Genomic DNA, 19,255 nt, shown 5'->3' with positions numbered 1-19,255 from the left:
GCACGGTGTAGGAGAGGCACAGAGCGCTTGTCTTTCCGAGAGGGGGAGCTGAGAATGACAATTTGCTTCTTTTTGCCTATGAGGACATTGAACCACTTGCTGCATTCCTGTGGAGAGCCTTCGATAAATATCTCTTGAAGATAATATAATCTCTTTGGGAAAGCAATACTAGAAGTCATAAGTTACATGCATTAGGTGAAATAAACCCACATCTCCTATGTATCTCAAAGATCCTGCATTAAAAACAGGCACATCTGTCTCTTCCTGACTGAAGAATTCATGCAAGATCAGCAGCATATTAAGTATCCAAATCCAAGACACTAGAAAAGTTTGCAAGAAATGAAGTGTGTTGCTGACAGAATATTTAGTAAAAGCAGTGGACTTGAAGGAAATTCAGGTGAAATACTAGGAGCTGTGTTCAAACCATTCTTCATGGATCCTGCTTACTGTAGACAGTAGTTCTTGTCTAATTTGTATCCCTAACAAAATAATGGAATTGATACTGGGAGAAATAGGCTCGGCACAGGAAAACAAAATTACCAGCCACGAGCAGCAGGAGTTCAGAGAGAATACAGATGTCCGGACAAATCCTAACCCTTTTTTTCACTTTACAGAACCCCAGCTGAGCAGAGGAATGAAGTGGAGGAGATGTAATCCATCTGAGCGTGGGAAGGAAAAGCACGTGATACTTCAAAATATCGTCAACGCATACAAAAAGCCTTATTTATTTATTTGTTGTGATAGAGCAAATGGCAGGGAGGCATCCATGTTTTAACTTAAACGTCTAACTCTCCTTACATTCTTCCTCAGCCTCGGGGCTTGCCAAGGGAGGTGCTGGGATGTGGCCGTTCTCCCTCGCTTGTGTTTACCCTGCTGATCAGAGAGGGCAAAAACCCCAAAGAGAGTAACGTCTTAAATGAAGGGAGCTCTAAAAAGCCTACATTTTTCAGTTGGCCAGCTCCATGTTTTTCTGAATACCCTGTTGTTTAACTTGAATATCCACATCTGAAAAAGCAGTCCTGCTATATGGGTGTTTAATGAACTCGGGGGAACGTCCAACACTTCAAACCCATTCCTTAAACACTGCCTTTTGAAACAAGGATTGCTACAAGGTAACCCGTAGTCCAGGATGCAGCAGGAGAATTCTGATACAAATAGAGAGTGTTTTAAAACCAAACATTCGCAGCTTTTAACCTTTTATACGGTTCTCATAATCACACTCCTGTAAAGAAGCTTTAATTGGCATAGAGGTGGGATGACATTGCGACTGAGGTCTGAAGTCCGTTTCTTTCGCTTCTGCAGTAATGCAAACAGCTGCAAGTATAATGAGTTAGGCCAGACTAAATGCAAATTTGTAATTCATGTTAATGCTTGGTTAAAAATGAAATGTGTGGGTTTTCTGTTAACAGCAATTTTTATACATTCACATGGCTTCTCTCATTTTAAAAAAAGACTCAAAATTAGCTTTGAAAAGAAGTAAAAAAAATAATTATTTTGCTAAAGTCCAGTCAAGGGTAAAAAGGGAAAAAAGCAATGATGAGGAGAAAACGTACTTCACTGAGGCTGGTCAAGCTCTTTACAGCCACAAACTGCTTGGAACACTATTTGCTATACCCTGGGTCTTGGGAAAGCAGTAAAACCTCTTTCTCGAGCAACACAGCGCTTGGAAAGATCCATGCATCCTTTACTAAATGTAGCAACCTCTGAGTCAAACTGTGGTGGCTCTTTCAGAATAGACATCATTAGAATAGTCATCAAGAATAATGAACCTTATGCAACTATTCTCAAGTCCACACTAATGTATTCTTCTCTATAGAAGAAAAAAAAGCAGGGTGAAACACCTGAAAGCATCACTAGGCGCTTTCAAAACAGGCAGGAGAAAAAAATAGAAGAAGCTCTTAGTGAACAAGCGAAAGGTGACATACAAAAGCAAGACAGTTTTCCCATGGAAGACGAGCACTTAATTGGGAGAAGAAATGGCTTCCCAGATTGCATAAACTAAAAACCGCCAGACTGAAGGACTGGTCTCCAGAAAATAACCACCTGCATTTATTTCAGTTTCTTTATTGGCTCCTGGAAACAAAGAGAACTAAGATTTCTGCCCGAACTGATGCAGTGGGAGCTGCCAGTGGGAATCGCAGAGGGCTCACAGGCAGAAATTATTGCCCGGTCCCTTCCCCAGCCAGCAGATCCACCGGGCCACACCTCTGGTCTCTCACGGAGAGCCACTCAGCCATGCCATTGAAACACCATTTCAAATTTCTTTGCTGCTGCCTCGCCATACCCCCTGCCCCTTTTTTTCCCCTTCAACCTGCCAAGTTTTGTAAATATTTAATGAACTACCTACATGTATTCCTGCACTAAAATCCTGCTAACAATAGAAACCATTCTTACCCTGCACTGTTACGCTACATCCTGCACAAGGTCATGCTGTTTTTCTTCCTTAGTATCTTTGCTCCCAAAGGGAAAATGCTTAAACGGCAAGGAGAAAAGACCTGCCTGCAAGCAGCCACCAGAATAAGAAAATGGTGTTAATTACCCCCTCTGATAATGCCAGGTTGAACAGTGTTAAAAGCTGAAAAGAAAATTTGGATTGAAATAATAAATAATAATAATAGTTTTCCATCTCTAATATCTGGACTCTACAAACTGCTACTTCAGCCATTATGGCTATTGTTATGGCAAAAGAAAAAGACATAAATAAACTTGTTGATGTGTTTGTCAGCTGCTCAGAAGCGGTGGAATAGTTCATCACGATGTTGAGCTGACAAAATACTGCACTGAATTGCAGTGAGAAAAAGGCAAAGAACATATTCTTAGTGTTAACCAAGACCTACTTGATAAGTTAGAACAAAAGGACCATAAAAGTTCATTATATCTTTAGCTTTTGTTGCCATCATTACAATCCATCAACACTCCCAACAGCTTTTTTCGGGGGGGGCTAGAAGTAATACATGACTGAATGAACTGAAAGCGTAACAAAGAATTGCACAAGGTTCCCTCAACTGTGATTATGTCAATTTAGCGGAGCTATTGGCCGTCTTCAAATAGCATATTTTTTGTGAACCACAAAGCATCTCATGACCATAATGGCGCTCGTACAAAAAAAAACTTCTAGTGAGCACAAGCAATGCTCTGACAACTCCTCTGCTATAGCATGGAGGCTCTGCTTAGTCTGAATTGGTTAAAAGGGCTTCTACTTATTTCTGCATTAATTGGATGTAAACCAGGAGTTCAGACATCTGTGGCTAAGTGCTCACTTTTGCTAAACTCCCACTATATTGATGCAATCTGACAAATAAGGTAGCCGGCCCTTTAAGCAAAGCATTTTTTTTCTTTAAGAGTTAGGCATTTAAAAAGGCTTCAGTACATCTTTTATAATTTCCTATTACATTACTACCAGGATCCTTCTCAGCTGTTCCAAAGACTTGGTTCAAAATAAGACAGCACTAAATGTGTATGACCAGGGGAAGAGAATGACAGGCATTGGAAAGAACCTTGCATCCAGGGCTAAACAAAATCGGTCGTCTTCGAGTTCATTATTTCAAATACACGTTATGTATTTCATGATTGTGGGACTGTGTTAACTTACATGTAACTATATACTGAAAACGACTAGATAAATTCCAAATTTAGTTTGAACAAACTAGTCTCTTTCTGGTATCAAAAATCCCTTTAACTCAAGACCCAGGAAAACGAGACCATCTGCACAGTCTTTCCTTGGGCACTAGTTTACACGCAGAAATTTAGTCCTAGATTTTGAATTTACTTTGAATTAACTATGACAAATATCCACATTTCTTCATGCAGGTTCATTAATTATTGGAAGACTTGAAATCACTTAAGATCAAGGACCTCTGTTTCACCTATAAACCATACACATGAGCTAAGGTATTGCTGCAAACTATAATAGTAATTTCCACTGCTGGATGCAGAGCTAGGGGGCACAGCAAGGTCTGCTACATGAACAAAATGTACCAAGATCCATTGAAACAACTTCAGAAAAAATTCCCTGCTTGGAGTTTTCCATTACCGGGCCTAACAGAAAACATTTTATGAAAGAGGTGAGAATTCTTGTTCCCATTGCTCAGATGCTAATAGCAACAGGGCGATGTGCTGCCATCAGCAGCAGGAACTCAGCCAGGCTATCAAGCGTTGTAGCTGGCAGGATTACTTACATTTTGCAGCTGGACTCGGCTTTGTGCCATACACTCTGACTTTGCCATCATGCTGGAAGCATTTAGGCTGTAGGTTTTCCTATTCTGTGTTTCTTTCAGCTGTTCATGAATTTGCTTGGTTTGTTTCCTGCAGAGAGAAATACAATTCACGTATGAAAGAGCTAGTTTGATCTTCTGCTATAGCCATGATATTTTTATAGCTATGGTTCCCTTTGTTCAAAGCTTCACCATATTAGATCAACCAGCTGAGCTAATTAATGAGTGTCTAATATTTCAACACAGTGGTCATTTTCTGGCAAGGCTTAAGAGAGGAAAAAAAAAGAGCTCTTCAGTTTAAAATATCTTCTATTCTCCGATTACTATAATAGCATGCTAGTTGTTTTAGTGCAGAGTTTTGTAAGATCACCTATTACATATTTAACAATAGCTTGCAAGTAGATCTGAATATTAAAAAAGCATTTTGCTCTGATTTAGAACAAAGATTTTGGCAGATACAGCAGGCATTAGCCCCTGTTGGCTATAAAAAGTGTTGAAGAATCAAAGATTCCTGCTAGCTGATTAGACTTGAACTATAACCCCATATCTTGCATAGACCAGCTTTTGCCTACATGTTTAAACCTAGAAAAAAAAACATCAGTACGGTATCTGAGGCTGCGTTTTTCACATATTATACTATGATCCATTATGTCACAGCTAGGAATACCACTAGATGAATTACTTGCAATATTCAGGAGATAACAACGCTATTAATAAAGGCTTTCTGTTTCTGCCACACTATATTGACAAACCAAGTTTCAAAGTTCTGTACACGATTGAGGATATGAAGCAGCAAACTTTATTTTAAATACTTCTTTTATCTTCTGCAAACAGGTACCTCAACTGGGCAAAAACTGTTAAAAAATATATTTAAGGTCTTTTATCAGTCTCTCTTCTTTTGCTAAGGTACATTGGCTGAGACTATCAGTTTTAAATGATCACGAGAAATAACTCCACAGCACTATTTTATCTCTTTCCTTCCTTCCCTTCTTCCTTTTTCTCCCCAGCAGATGCAACTCCAGAAGCGAACGTACAGAGGCCCTGGAAAGCACCCAGCAAGGTGAAGGACTCGTCAGCAGCACTTCGTTGTGCCACCAGCAGCTTTTGGACAGCAACTGGTGCAAACCCAGATTTCAGAAGGAAGCGATTTCAGGGAAGTGTCGATAAGAAATGAAGGAAATATAGTCTTTCTACACTGAAGTTTACAATTTTAGCAAAGAAGCTTCAGCAGCATTTTGAAAAATTTCTGGTGATTTTGCTGCTGAAATCCTTGTGACGTCATCCAGTTTGGTAGCATCTTACTTGACTCAGGCCAAGGAATTTGACACTGAACGAAGTATAAAATTTGGTTTAACTTCTTTTACTGGAGTCTGTCTAGTCAGGAAAGTGTGAGAAACCAGACAAAAATGACTTGCTTAAGTGGTCAAGGAGGGAAACTGTGAGAAAGGACAAGTTCCCTCAATATGAAAGCAAGCAGTGAGAAGTATCCCAGTTCTGATATTCAATTTTAATGATATGGTTTTGAATATATTAAAATAAATATATGAGATTTCCTCTGCCTTTGAGTCCCTTAGATCTGATTCAGCATTGCACAATTTAAATATTTGCTTAAATCCAACTAGCTGTAAGCACCTACTTAGCATCAGGTGTTTGTTATAGCACTTTTCCTGAATACAAGTCAGAAACTATAACAAATCTTGGACTATATAAGTATGTCTTATGCTTTCTATTTACGTCCTATTTTGAAACAGCATGGCAAATGAAAAAGAATGAATTTACATTGTAAGCATGTTACATATATGAGTGGCATGTTTTGAGTAGAGCTAGGAACTCATAATTAGTAAGATTTATGAATATGGGTGGGTGAGGAAATAATTTCTTAAGCTCAAATACTTATTTAACTTTCAAATTTCTTCCTTAGCCAAAACAACTTGTAAAGTTAATATCAGAATAACCTGAATAGATATATAATCTGAAGGACTACAGGGACAAATTAAAATAATTAGTCAGTTGATTCTGAAACATTTCTTTTAAAAACCTTTTTTTATACCTACTCATTTTTGAAACCAATGAAATTGAATAATTTAATTTCTGAAACATCAGAATGAACTCTTTAGTGTCTCATAAAATTCCAGGGGAATTCATAAAAGCAACTCTAGAGCATATAAATAATTATTTTCTGACCAGCTAAATTACATATACTGAGGAAATAAGCATACATATCCCTACGTCCTACTGTAAAGCCAGCTATTTGCACGTTTGTCTCCTTAATGGTTACAGGACGTCCAGTCTTTGCTGATGACTGTTTTTTAGCGGAGACTTCGTATAAAGCCTAATGACAGCGAAACATGATCACAGCATCAGACTTTGGGAATCTCTCCTATACAAACAACGGTCTTAGAATTTAATTAGAAAAATAACAAAACAAATTACAAATTTTTGGAACTATAATTTTAATTTATTTAGAAAACCTGGGTTGAGAGTTGTTTCTACATTTATAAACACCTATAAGTAAACTGGAATATTCAGCTTCACTGCTGCAATCTTTTACATTACAATTGAGATTCTCAAAGGTAATTTACTGAAAGAAACAATCTAATAATTAATTTCCTTTTATGTTCATGCAGCTTAACATCAATATTAGGTTTATGCATATTCATTTTGCCAAACCATGAGATGTGCAGTTATAAAACTAGAAACTATTAATAATTCAAAGTTTTTAACCTATTAATATATTTATTTTATTATTTTTGTTTTCAAAACAAATGGGCCTTGTGTTTTACTTTAGAGATATTTGGCAATTAAGAATTGTTACCTCAGCAAGAAATAAAGTCACTAATCATCTATAAAAATCTAGCCATAAAGAGTGGCCCATTGCTGTACTCTCACTCTGTTGCTAACACTTGCAGCACTTTCTTGATTACTGTAAAAGGAATAATTGGAAGGGCCTAATGTTTAATTATAGTTCTGAACTTCCTCAGATTGATTTTATTTTAAAGAAGGACTTTTAATTTAAAGTTGCATAGGGAAGTATGTATTTCTAGCATCAGGTATTATATAATTGTCAGACTAAGAAAGTCAGGGTCAGCGTCTTCAAGGAAATGTTTTCTTACAGGGTGCAGCATTCAGAGTTTCTGCATCAGAAACTCTGATGAGATACATCAGATAAAACCCAAGGATTTTAAATTTTTGATACATCAGATTAAACCCAAGGATTATCCCCCATGCAGGAGGAATGCTTCCATAACTCTTCAGCATGATCAGGATACATCTCCCTGATGAAGAAGCTCCTGAAAACCTTTTGACTAAAAGCTTATCTATGATAAGGGTTGAGACACTTTCAATTTGTTGGGTTTTCCACCCTTAAGACACTGGCCAATGTCACAGTTACAATATGGTTTTCTTGTGGCCTCTATGCAACCCAGTCTAGACACTCTCACTTGCTCTTTGGACAGTTTGCCAGATGGGGGCACAGCCAGGGAGTTAGGGGTTGATTACCATCCTACAGTTACTGTGTTCCGTGTATTCGATAAGACCTCTTGACTGAACTGGAGATGCTCATGTCTCATTACTCTTCAAACTTCAGTTCCCGAATCTGGCATAAGCACACTTCAGCTCTTCCCAGTAACTCTTAACTATTGTATTAATAATGCCGATAAAAGCCCAAACGCAACACCCCCACCTCCTGCTGAGATATGAAGTGCTACTGTCCTGCAAGTTCATCTCTGAAGCATTATTCCTATTCGTTATTTTAGACATAGTTTTCCCCGCCACCTCACCAAAGTCATGGTATTCTGAAGGCTGTTCCAAGCCGGCTGTCCACCACTCCCTACAACAGTGTAAAACCAAGAGGTGCACAGCTCAGTAACAAAAGGACATTTTATTCACACTATGCTCAGTTGTTGACTGCACCTTCTTCCAACTGACAATCCCATTCTGCCTTTTCTGAATCTCTCTTCATCAGCAAAACCCTCAAGCCTTTCCAGGAAGACAAGAAACACCTTATTGTCTCTTTATTTCTTCTGCAGATCTAAAACAAATAAAGCCATTTCCAATGCAGTGGCAAAATGGCTGTCTTGCTCACAATTTATACTACAACCAAGGAGTCTGCAGTGGGGAACTGTCCTGCCATGGCATCATCCCAGCTGGCATCACTATCATACTCTAGGTCCAAAAAACCATTTAAAGAAATGTCTCAAGACATTAGAACAGGTAGGAGTACATGAATGATCTCAAATCTTCACTCAAATTATGTACAAACTACCCCTGAAGTTTAGGGGGACAAAAAAAGAATAAAAAAAAGATGTGGTGTCTTATCCAACTTCTTCCCCCCCCCCCCCCCCCCCCGATAGAAATGTCAAAGCATTTTTTTTTGAAATAAAAAGTAGTCCTCATCAGATTTCTTACCCATTGAAACAAATTCTAAATAGTGGGATTCAGATAAGCATCCAAACTTGTAAATAGTGCAAACCTCCACATTTTTGCAGCTCAGCCACCATGACTAAACTCATGCAGGTACTATTCGTATTGACATGTGTTCTCTCATCAGCTCCAGCTGGAACAGGAATGAGGGATGACAACCATACAGAACATATTTATAGATACAGTGGCATTGACAAGCACGTCATGTAATTGCTATGAGTTTTTTGCAACTCAACTTACACACATAACAATAACTATTATAAAATAATGTTCAGTTGAGAAAAAAAATAGAGTTGAAAGTAAGTATTTCACTTGACAATAGTTTAGTAGAGATGAATCCATCATGCTTGAATAGTTCAGTGTGCTTGGGCGTTACAGATACTCATTATGCAACTACATGAGCAGTTTACAACTATTAGCTACAGGTTACAGATATCTGCAGAACTTGTATCTTTCTGCATTTCTAACTTCACCTCTGTTCTCAGCATACAGAAACCAAAGGGACATTCAGGGATATGAAATGAAATGCAAAAAGGAGATGGTACGTTTAAACTTCTATTTTCAAAAGAGGAAAGTGATTATTGCACTGATAGTAAAATCCAGAAAATCATTATTGTCAAAAAAAGAACTGGAAAGGACACAAACTCTTCTTTCCTGATATCAGAAAATAGAAACAGGAACACATATTACTCGTCTTTACTTTTTTTTGGACTTAGTGTAGCCACGGGGAACTGTTCTGGACTGTCCAGAGGTAACGACAGCTTCAAAAGGAGGGGAAGACCTGAAGAATTGTAAAGCCGTAAAAAGCACAGAAGCTAAATAACAAACACGCTAGATGAAGGCTCTTACTTTGTTTTGAAGTAGAACGCTGCACAAAGCATGCCCACTACGACTATGCCAAAGACGATACAGGAAATAGACAGCACCTGGCGCTGGTACACTTCTTCGCTCTCTGTGAACAGCAAAATTGAGAATTATGAAAGCATCAGAAAACGATACTTGCGAAAAGTGGATTTCAGCACATCATGGTTTCACTAATGATGGACAGATACGAGAGATTTGGAGGTCTGGGTTGGCGAATTCCTGAACAGAATGGATGCTTCTCTGAACCTCTCATCTACATAAGATTCTTAGAGTCGTGGCCTCCTAGGAAAGGTTTAGAAAGGGGTTCCAATACATACGGAGAGATACACAATAATAACAATCAAGATAGTTTAATATTTTATCTGCCCTACATGCTATTTTCCAGCTTTTTTTCAAAAACTTCTACTGCCAATAGGAGACAAAGAGCCCCACAACCATGAAGTTTTTTAAGTCAAGACCCATCAGAGCTCTCACAAGGTCCCACAAGAGTCAGAGTTCTTTTTTAGCTACCCCAAAAATATAAGGTTTTTTGTGATTGAATGATGATTACAATGCCTTACTCCCATGCCATTCCTTGAAGTTTATGTATAGAATCACAGAAAAGAATCATAGAATGATAAAGGTTGGAAGTGACCTTGAGACCATCTAGTTCCAACCCCCCGCCATGAGCAGGGACATCTTCCACTAGACCAGGCTGCTCAGAGCTCCATCCAACCTGGACTTGAACACTGCCAGGAAGTGGGCAGCCACAGCTTCTCTGGGCGACCTGTGCCAGTGCCTCACCACCCTCACGGTGAAGAATTTTTTCCTAATATCTAATCTAAATCTGCCCTCTAACAGGTGGTATAACATAGCACAGTAAAAAATTAATTCAATCAACTTGGATAGAACCCAATGACTACCATGCTACAATGCACCAGATAATGCTTTCGTGGAAGTCTGCTTTTTTAAAGAAATTTCTTTAATAAGTCTCATAATCTTCTAATTAATTTTAAAACAGGAACAGAATTAAAGTAAAACAAAAGAAAAAAAAAATGAAGAAACAAGCGAAAACACTCATTCATGACAGGTCACAGAAGCTGATCAGCAACTGGAGTGTCACACACTGAATCCATCTAACAGCTCCTGAAGTGTTGTATTTTATTTTCATTACTTCTACTACTTCCCTAGTCCAAAGTGCTAACATGCTAAACAGTGTTATTTTCCAAGATCAGTTTCTCCAAGCATGCAGCATACAAACCAGTATTTTCATTCATATATTTTAGGTAGAAAACCAGCATGTAGGATTATCAAAGCACAGTAGAAACACTGTATACCGACAACCTACATTTCCTCTAGGCTGGAGATCTTCAGTGCAGACTCCCCCATCAATATGAATACCAGACACATATGTCAAGCAGGTGACAGTAACTCCAAGTTCCAGGTTGAGAAGTCTCAGGTTCATAAGAAGAAAACATTTTATGATAACATCAAGGTGAATCTAGGTAAATATTGGAAAAAATCTACACCTGACTGGAACTTCAGTCAAAAACTGCCTGGTCTTGCAAGGACTGAAGACTACGCACAGCATCCTTATCACTACTAATTATTATTTTTTCAAGACTGAATACCACAGTGCTGTTACTAAACATTTGGAATCTTAAATATGATCATTTATCTCTTGTAAAAGTCTCAGTTCCTTTTCATATGCTATTTCAAATAAAAATACAAGTACTGAATCTTTATTTCTTAATTACTACTTTACTTGCTACCTCAAAGAACACCACAGTAATTCTGAAGCCATTTCTAAGATGCAAAATGTCCCCAGCTCCTGTTGAATTTTTTCCCTCATTTAATTTTGAAATTCTAAAAGTTGTACTTCTAAAATACTGTCTCAAAAATAAAAAGAAGCAAATAGATTAACTTACACTTTTTACATTTCTGAAATATATCTGGAAAGGTTCAACAGGAATTCAATAGGAAATCCTGATAACATTGCAGTAAAACGGATTCCAGTCGTCCGTTATTCATCGGCATGTACAAAATTTGGATCTAGACTGTAAATCCTCATTGGCAATGAACTAAATGTTGGGGGTTTTAATTTCTTGTTTTGTTTGTTTGTTGTTACTAGCCTGTGTAAACACAACTATCCACCTTCCATTTTCACTGCAGTACACCAAGGGCTATTCTTACAAATTTTGAAGTCTTCTGTTGATGTGGATGACACTGTAAATAGTTAAAGAATTATTCAGTTCAGCAATTGTTAAGGTGTTTTGCCTCCATACCAATTTCAGCACCTACTGCCTAAGACCACAACTAAGCCATACATACATACGAACTGTAATGTCACTCAAACACTGCATATAATAATAATAAAAAAATCTATTTATTAAAAGAAACTGATTTAAGTAATGTGTGCAAACAGGTCTAATTTTGCTCTTCTTTCAACCTAAGTCCTCATTAAATACTTTCTTTTTTTCCCCTTTTGTTCTGTTTTTCAGAAATGGTGAGTTTAACACAGCTATGGTCTTTTGTCAGCCCTGAATAGATATCACTGTCTTGTTAAAGATGCTTTAGAATACATCTTACCAAGATAAAAGCACTTCAGAGACTGGACAATATTATCATGCTGAAACAACTCTGTCAAGATTTAAGTCTTTTGTGTAGTCACATTAACCCCTGCCACTAGCTTTCAGCACATGCTGACCTATGCTTTCTTTCCTTTTTCTTTATTTTGTACAGTGCACACTTAAAGAACTACTTATTGATCACATTAACTGCATTTCTTAGACACCTTTGTTCATTTTTTTTACATCCTTTGAATCTTTATTTATGTATTGGACTCCACCATTTTTTTGTCTCAAATATCTTCAAATAAAATCAGTTAAGCATTCTTCCATTCTCTAATCTTCCACATGGGCTTTTTAAAAAAACCCCACCTTCTTACTGATAGAAACTTAATCTGTCTTTCTTTGCAAACTTTGAAGGTCTCCTCATGGTTACCTTGGTTTAACATCACTATTGCTGTAACTATGTATGGCACAGCTGCAATCGTCTCTAGCCAAGGTGTACTGAATAGGGCCTCTAAATACGGCAGAAGGCCACAGCCAAGTACTGCAAAGCATTTTGGCCACAGCCAAGTACTGCACAAAGGCAGTGAAAATTCATTCCCCTTAGTTGAAGATGTGCATACATGTATTCACACACTGACACAAACTTCCCAAGGTAATCTAAAGTGTGACTGAAATATAAGTCGCTCTTTATTCACATATTCCTTGTGAAATAAATCAACTTAATTGCATTCTATTGAAATAAATACTCTACGGAGAGGATTCTTCACTTAACAAACAGACAAGAAAATATTACAGCTAAAAATCAAAATATAAAACTACCATGGATATTCCTAAGTAATCCAGCTGAGGAGTTAAGACTACAGAACATGAATTCCACCAAGCATTCAAATTATACAAAATACATAATTTATACCAACAGAAATATAACCACAGACCACAGTGCTGAAAAATAATGTAGTAAACTGTTTAGATGCAGACTATTTCGTTATAACAAATGTTACAGAAAGAAAAAATCTTTCCAGAACACAGAGACAACACAAATTTACATGGGACATGAAGCCTGTTGAGAGGCTGGGTCCCACAGACAAGTCCCCACTCTGTGTCTGTGCTGTTACATGTCTAGCCCATTTTTATTTATACTATTGATTCTTTCACATTTTCATACCCCCTACAAAATTGTCTCTCTCCCTTCATCTCTGTCACGTCACCCCACTGAACGTAAACTTCTTATGTCTTAAGTGTTCCTTTTCCTAAGCTGATCTCACACATTTGCTACCATTATGAAACACAGAATGACTACTAGTGACCCATGGAAGCAAAGTTTCTTCCAGCACTCACATCACAGTCAAATTTCATTTGTCTGGTACTGAAAAAAAGTACATGCCATATTCCAAGTACTAGGGTTGTTTGGTTTTTTATTCTCTCTCTCTTCAAAATTTACTCTTAAAGGCTGTCATGTCTCTGCTTTATGCATGCGGAAAGACCCGCTGAAGCATACACATAAGTCTTTAGACGATTAAAAAGTATAGGGTAGATACATATTTCTCTTGATTGTTACTTGTAAAGGATATAGTAGTTTTGTTGTGTAAATAAGCTGAAACTTGCCTTTTCTCCATGACTTTATTATAAAAGGAAGAACACTGGTACAAGGTCCTTGAGAAACAACTACACATGTTTGTAATCATCTCACTGAGAAAAAATTATTTAGTTAATTAAAACAGATTATGTTCGGCTTTGTTAGCAGCTAAATCCACAATATCAATACCAGCCATAATCACTGGATCCTCTAGTTCTATTGCGTATTTTCTGAATTTATTGAAATATCTTTGAAAGGTCTTTCAAATACGAAGAACAGCACTGTGCACGTGGCCTAAGCAAAGCGATAACAAACCAAAAACATCAGCTTTACCCCTTGCGGTGCTTATTTCAAAGATTCTTCAATAAAATCTCCATATGTCACGATCATCACAGAGAATAATTATTGAGTATTCAAACTGAGCCAACTGAGAAATGACGACATTTACTGTACAAGTGCGTTACCTAAGCTTTGCTCTATAAAGAAAGTATGAATAAATGTGCAGGTTAATTTTTCTGCTGAAGTTTTTACTCCCAGCCCAAAACCCACCATAAACCCTAACAGCATTAAGTATCCCCTTACCTTCTTCACTCCCCTCCCCTAAATGGACCCGTTCGGCATTGCTGCAAGTAACAACATGCTATAGAATAAATACCCAAAGTCTGGTGTCATGCATAGCAAAGACGAGACAAACACCTGCTTTCCACATGCTTTCTTCCATCAATAAATGCCAATGAAAACTCTATGAAATAATTCTATGACTTATTTTTGACCAGCAACTTTAGAGATGTTCTTCTTCACCTTTTTCTCAATTGCTGTAATTTATGAGCTAACAGAGGAAGCGTGGCCTAATGGATAGAATATAAAACAAGCTCCTCCTCAATAAACTACGAGGGATTATGAAGGCAGGATTTCTTTCTGTCCCCATGCAAAAACTAAGCCATGCAGGTGCAGTGAAGTGGGCACTGTCACCTCCATTGTAACCTCGCTGCCACACACTTGTTTCATTTCCCTTCATTCCCTGCCTGTGCAGTTTCTGACACACCTCTTCACACGCCATATTGCACTGGAACATCCCACAGAGACAGAACCTCACTGCTGAGGTGAACCTTCAATAGTATCATCTCCCACTTACACTCTTCTTGCTGTCCTGTATCATTAAAGTCCCACATATAACAACACAGAAGGAGTACATGGAAACCCCATACACAAGATTTCCAGTACAATATGGATTCCTGTAAGTTAAAAGGTGAGAGAGTAGTTAAAGCATATTTCTGAACATACTTAGATTTGTGTGTGACAAGTGCTGAACTACATAAGGCATTCTAAAATTAATTCATGAGGAGAATAAAAAAAGCCTGCATGTTCCACAAAGCCTGTGATTGCCTCAGCATCAGACTTCCAACTCTCCCAAGAATTTTCTCCGTTCTTTGACTTGCAAAAACCTACCGTACAGATTCACTGCCATATGCTGTAACTTGTGCTAGGGCAGAACAATTTAACAGTTGAAAGGCTACAAGCCACAGTTCACAAATTTCTTCTTTGACCTTGGGGAAGCTGAGATCCTTGTTCTCTCTGTAACCATGAGGATAATGTTTCCTCTTCCTTTTTCAGTGATTAATGTGATAAAATTTAATATAAATATATTAACCTCTAAAGGAATAAAGACTATGCAAATATATAAAATAGATAAACCTGCCCCAGATATTTCTGTTCCGACATCTTTAAAGCATATGAATTACTTCACATAAAATACCATGTTTTATTCTAATTCTCAGCTACTTTTACTACACACTGAGTTTTCTTCCTTCATCTTTTGCCTGTCTGGGTAGAATTTCCCTTTCAAAAGGGCTTCAAAAAACTTGGGTTCACAAATTAGGAGCAGAAGTTTATATCTGCTATCATTTACAGAAAGGGCAGAGTCAAGGTTAATTGCACAGATTCACTTTCCAAACTGGAATCAGAGCAAGCTGACTTCTGCTGGCAAAAGTTCATAAAGTATTTCATAGTTTCGATAGTGATGCTCTCTTGGGTAGAGCTGTTCAATGATTCTGATTGTAACGAAGATTAATAAAATACATTTTCTTGTGCTTGTGGAACATCCGCAGCAGAAGGATCTTAACAGCAGCAAAGTGAAATAGATGTAGCCCGTTATATATTATAATTGCACAATATTATACATTGTTTGATTATTGGTATTTAACCCTAGAGAGATCATTTTCTGCATACACTGAAGGCAGAAAAGGAAGGGATGAGTATTCAACCAGACTGACCTATTTCGAGTACTTATTTCTATAATATTAATGCTGCATTAGCACTAGTTTTGCATGGAATATTAAAAATTCAGCAATGAATTAAGTATAATGTTATAGACTCCTCATGAAAAGGGTTGCAAAAGTATGTGCTCTAACCCTGAGCTCTCAGCCAGCTGTTTTGGGTTGGTGAGTGAAAGGTGACATCTCGTCCAAAAATAATGACCTAAAATCTCCTGAAAGTTATTTCCATCAACCCATACTTAAAAAACCCCACAAAATAAAACCAGACAGTGGAGAGTTATTTGCAAAAAAAGAAAAAAAAGAGGCTAACCTTACACAAGAATGTCTATTGTCTGTGGTTACAATAACTGACGTGCAATAATCAGCAAGTGAAAGTGCAAATATTGTTAGGAAGTGCTAGTTGTTGCAAAGTGAAAATTTGGTAAGTACTTTTAAACATCAAGATCATAATTCTGAAGGTAAATTAATTTTAACTCAGCTTCCTAAGAAACAAATATTTCCTTTTATCTTCAGGGAACTTGGGAATTTGTGTCAGCTATAACCAGAACTCAAATCCAGCAAACTTCCAAAGCCTTAGTTATGCAACACATTTATTAAATCTTAGGCTTGAAATAGCTCCACAGGAAGATAAAGGAAAAAGAAAAAGTCTGGAGTTTGCGCACATCAACAATTTACGAGCAATACACTAATTCTCTTACAAACTTTACCTACTTTCATTCTATTTCTAAGATGGGTAAGGTCAGTAATCTATCAACAAAAAGCATTACCTAAGTCTCATCAGCCTCTGTGTGCATGCACTAATTTTCCTTTTTGAAAAATTGTTTTAGAATTTATTATAGTAATTCCAAATTTCTCTAAGACCTTGTATTACTGAAAAAATACACCCAGTAAGCTAACCTGTACTACATTATTATTGTATACTAACAAGAATAAAAATTACAGATGACCCTTGTGTTGGGGTCGATGTAGCTTGAGAATTAGCATGACTAGGCCGCTTAAGCAAAACAGCATAACTGAACAGGCTGCTGGAAAAGACAGCTAAGAATAGCCATTGAGAAAGTCCTGATAGTGCACATGGTGTGGGTTAGCAAAACCAAGATGTGTTCAAGGACGTGGAGGCAGTCTGTTGCTATTGGCGTTAGTGCATAGTTACCAATCATAAGGGAATGTGGGGCATGTGAACAGCGCGTGATTTATGTCTGTAGCCTATTCGAATAAGCGTAATCGCGTATACAGATATGGAAATTGTACATAACCACACAAGCGGGAGAATAAAGAATCCGACTGTGCATTGTATCAATGCGTGTGAGAGTCATTCGCGTCCTTTCACGGATGCTGAAACTCAGCACCCTTGTTTTCACCTTATTCATTTTTTGACACAATCTGAATAAAAATGTTTCAACTGGAGTCTGCTAAGTATAAGAGAAAAACAAATATGAAGACCATTTTTCCTCCCTCGCCCCAGTTTAAATTCCAGTCTGGATATAGGGGGAAAAAAGTTACCCGGTTAACAGACCGACAGCTAAAAATCTCTGGCAATATTTTAGACAATGCGCACACTGAAAAAAATCCTCATGATAAAAAGGGTGAAGATGTCTAAAACTGTGATCCTCTGACAGAACTCTCCCTGTCTGATGGCTGCCTGCACTTTTGCTGGTGTGTGAAAGGGATGAGCAGCCAAGGAGCCACCCCTCAGGAACAGCAGTCCCGAGGGAGAGCAAGTTGGTATCTGGTGGAGAGAAAAAGAAACCACTAAAAGAGCTGAAACATTTCATTTCTGTTTTATATTAGACCACCGTTGAGGGCATTTCTACTAAAAATTCATCAGGTCGCTGAAGAAATAGTATCATGGTAACATGGTGTGAAATTCTGGGCAAACCAGCTACAACTAAATGAGATAAATATTGCCTTAATCTCACTTGAAATCTTGTAGCTTTGAGATGCAGAGCTAGAGACTTCCTGAAGTTTTTCCTGGGCAGTAAGGATTGCACGTGGCCCTATATGCTGCTGTATTCTTGCAACTGAGTAAAAAAAGTCAACAGCTCTGAGCAGAAAAGAGCAGGGAAGCAGCAAGCATTTTCAAAGAAACTGCATCCCCTTCCCCCAAACGACCGTGCCATGTCTGAAATGGAGAGGGACAGGGCCTCACAGAGCACCTATTTTTTTTGTCATCTCCTGTCGTTCAGTGCAGCAGGGCACTGGCCAACGATACTCCAGTCACCAGACCAAAATCACCCAATTTCCTTATCATTCAATCAGCCATCAGCACCTAGTCCCATAAGCAGCAGAGAAGTTACTGGTGTCTGGACACAGAAAGCTCTGCCTTTATTACCAAAAATGAAAACAAAAAAAGGGATTGAGAATAGCAAATAGGAACATCCAGATTTTAACAGCATGACGAGGCAGAACAATTTGCCCCCTCCTTCTTCGACTGCGAAAGAAACTTCAGAGTCTGACAACCCCTCTTTGCACGCTTTTTCTTTGTGTGTGTTCACATTGCACAAAAGAGAACCACAGTGTCAATGCTGTGTGAGTGCTTTTCTCGGCATGATAGACGGCACGAAGGGTGGCATGGCAGACAGCACTGAGTCCAGACAGCACCAGCAGCACAGCAGCAGCAACTCATGCAGCCAGGAGATCAGCAGCAATGGAGTGGTACCAAAGAAGCCAAATGCAAGAATACACTGAAAAAAATCTCAGTGGGACAGCTGGAGGTTTCAAAACACCTTTGCAGTCCTCTGCAAGTCCATGTGGTGCAAAACCTCTTCACAGTACCATTGCTAGTACCGCAGTACTGAACTAATAGCTAAAACTAATAGCTACTGAACTAACTAACAGCTAAAACCACTTGTGTTTTAGTTACTCAAACCTCTTAGCAAACAGCTAAAACTTCCCAATCTACCATCAAATCTTACTCTTTACGTCCCTTTTGCTTACTGAGAGTCACAGCCCCAAGTACCTCCAGGCCCCACTGCCAGTCCAAGAAATGCAAATCCAGCCCCTTAAAGGAGGCCTTTCACTGTCAGACCGCTCTCCGTGACAGGATCGTACTAAGGCAGCAGGCAAGGAGGGCACGCAAGATGCTGGTAATTTAGTTTCGCAGCCAAACACCAACCAAGCAGACAGCATGCACAGTTCCAGCTGCCTTTGTGGTGACAGCACTATTGACCATGCTCCTATAATGGTTTTGAAACCATTTGAAATTTAGGTAAGAAAATCCGCATAACTGTAATACATTGCAAAGTCTGAATGTTAACTACTGGTCTTTCATTAAACAAAGACATTTACAACATTATCTGCACTGTACAGAAAAAAGCTTCTACTCTTTCACAGATACACAAAAAGCTTCAA

General features: G+C 38.2%; 1 protein-coding gene across 3 annotated transcripts in view; it reads right to left on the bottom strand.

The window, feature by feature from the left end:
- NRG3 (neuregulin 3) overlaps positions 1–19,255 on the bottom strand; it is a 435,046-nt gene that overhangs the window by 24,219 nt on the left and 391,572 nt on the right. For all 3 annotated transcript variants that reach the window (XM_075422987.1, XM_075422986.1, XM_075422988.1), the window contains exons 5-6: positions 9,486–9,588; positions 4,179–4,305 (exon numbers count right to left, since the gene is read on the bottom strand). In XM_075422987.1, the coding sequence (XP_075279102.1) occupies positions 4,179–4,305; positions 9,486–9,588 (230 nt within the window). The remainder of the gene's footprint in view (positions 1–4,178; positions 4,306–9,485; positions 9,589–19,255) is intronic.

The sequence above is a fragment of the Opisthocomus hoazin genome, chromosome 6, assembly GCF_030867145.1.
Source record: "Opisthocomus hoazin isolate bOpiHoa1 chromosome 6, bOpiHoa1.hap1, whole genome shotgun sequence".
NCBI classification, from domain to species: domain Eukaryota; kingdom Metazoa; phylum Chordata; class Aves; order Opisthocomiformes; family Opisthocomidae; genus Opisthocomus; species Opisthocomus hoazin.
Note: the sequence above shows the minus strand (reverse complement) of the source record. Positions and strands in the feature narration are given on the sequence as shown.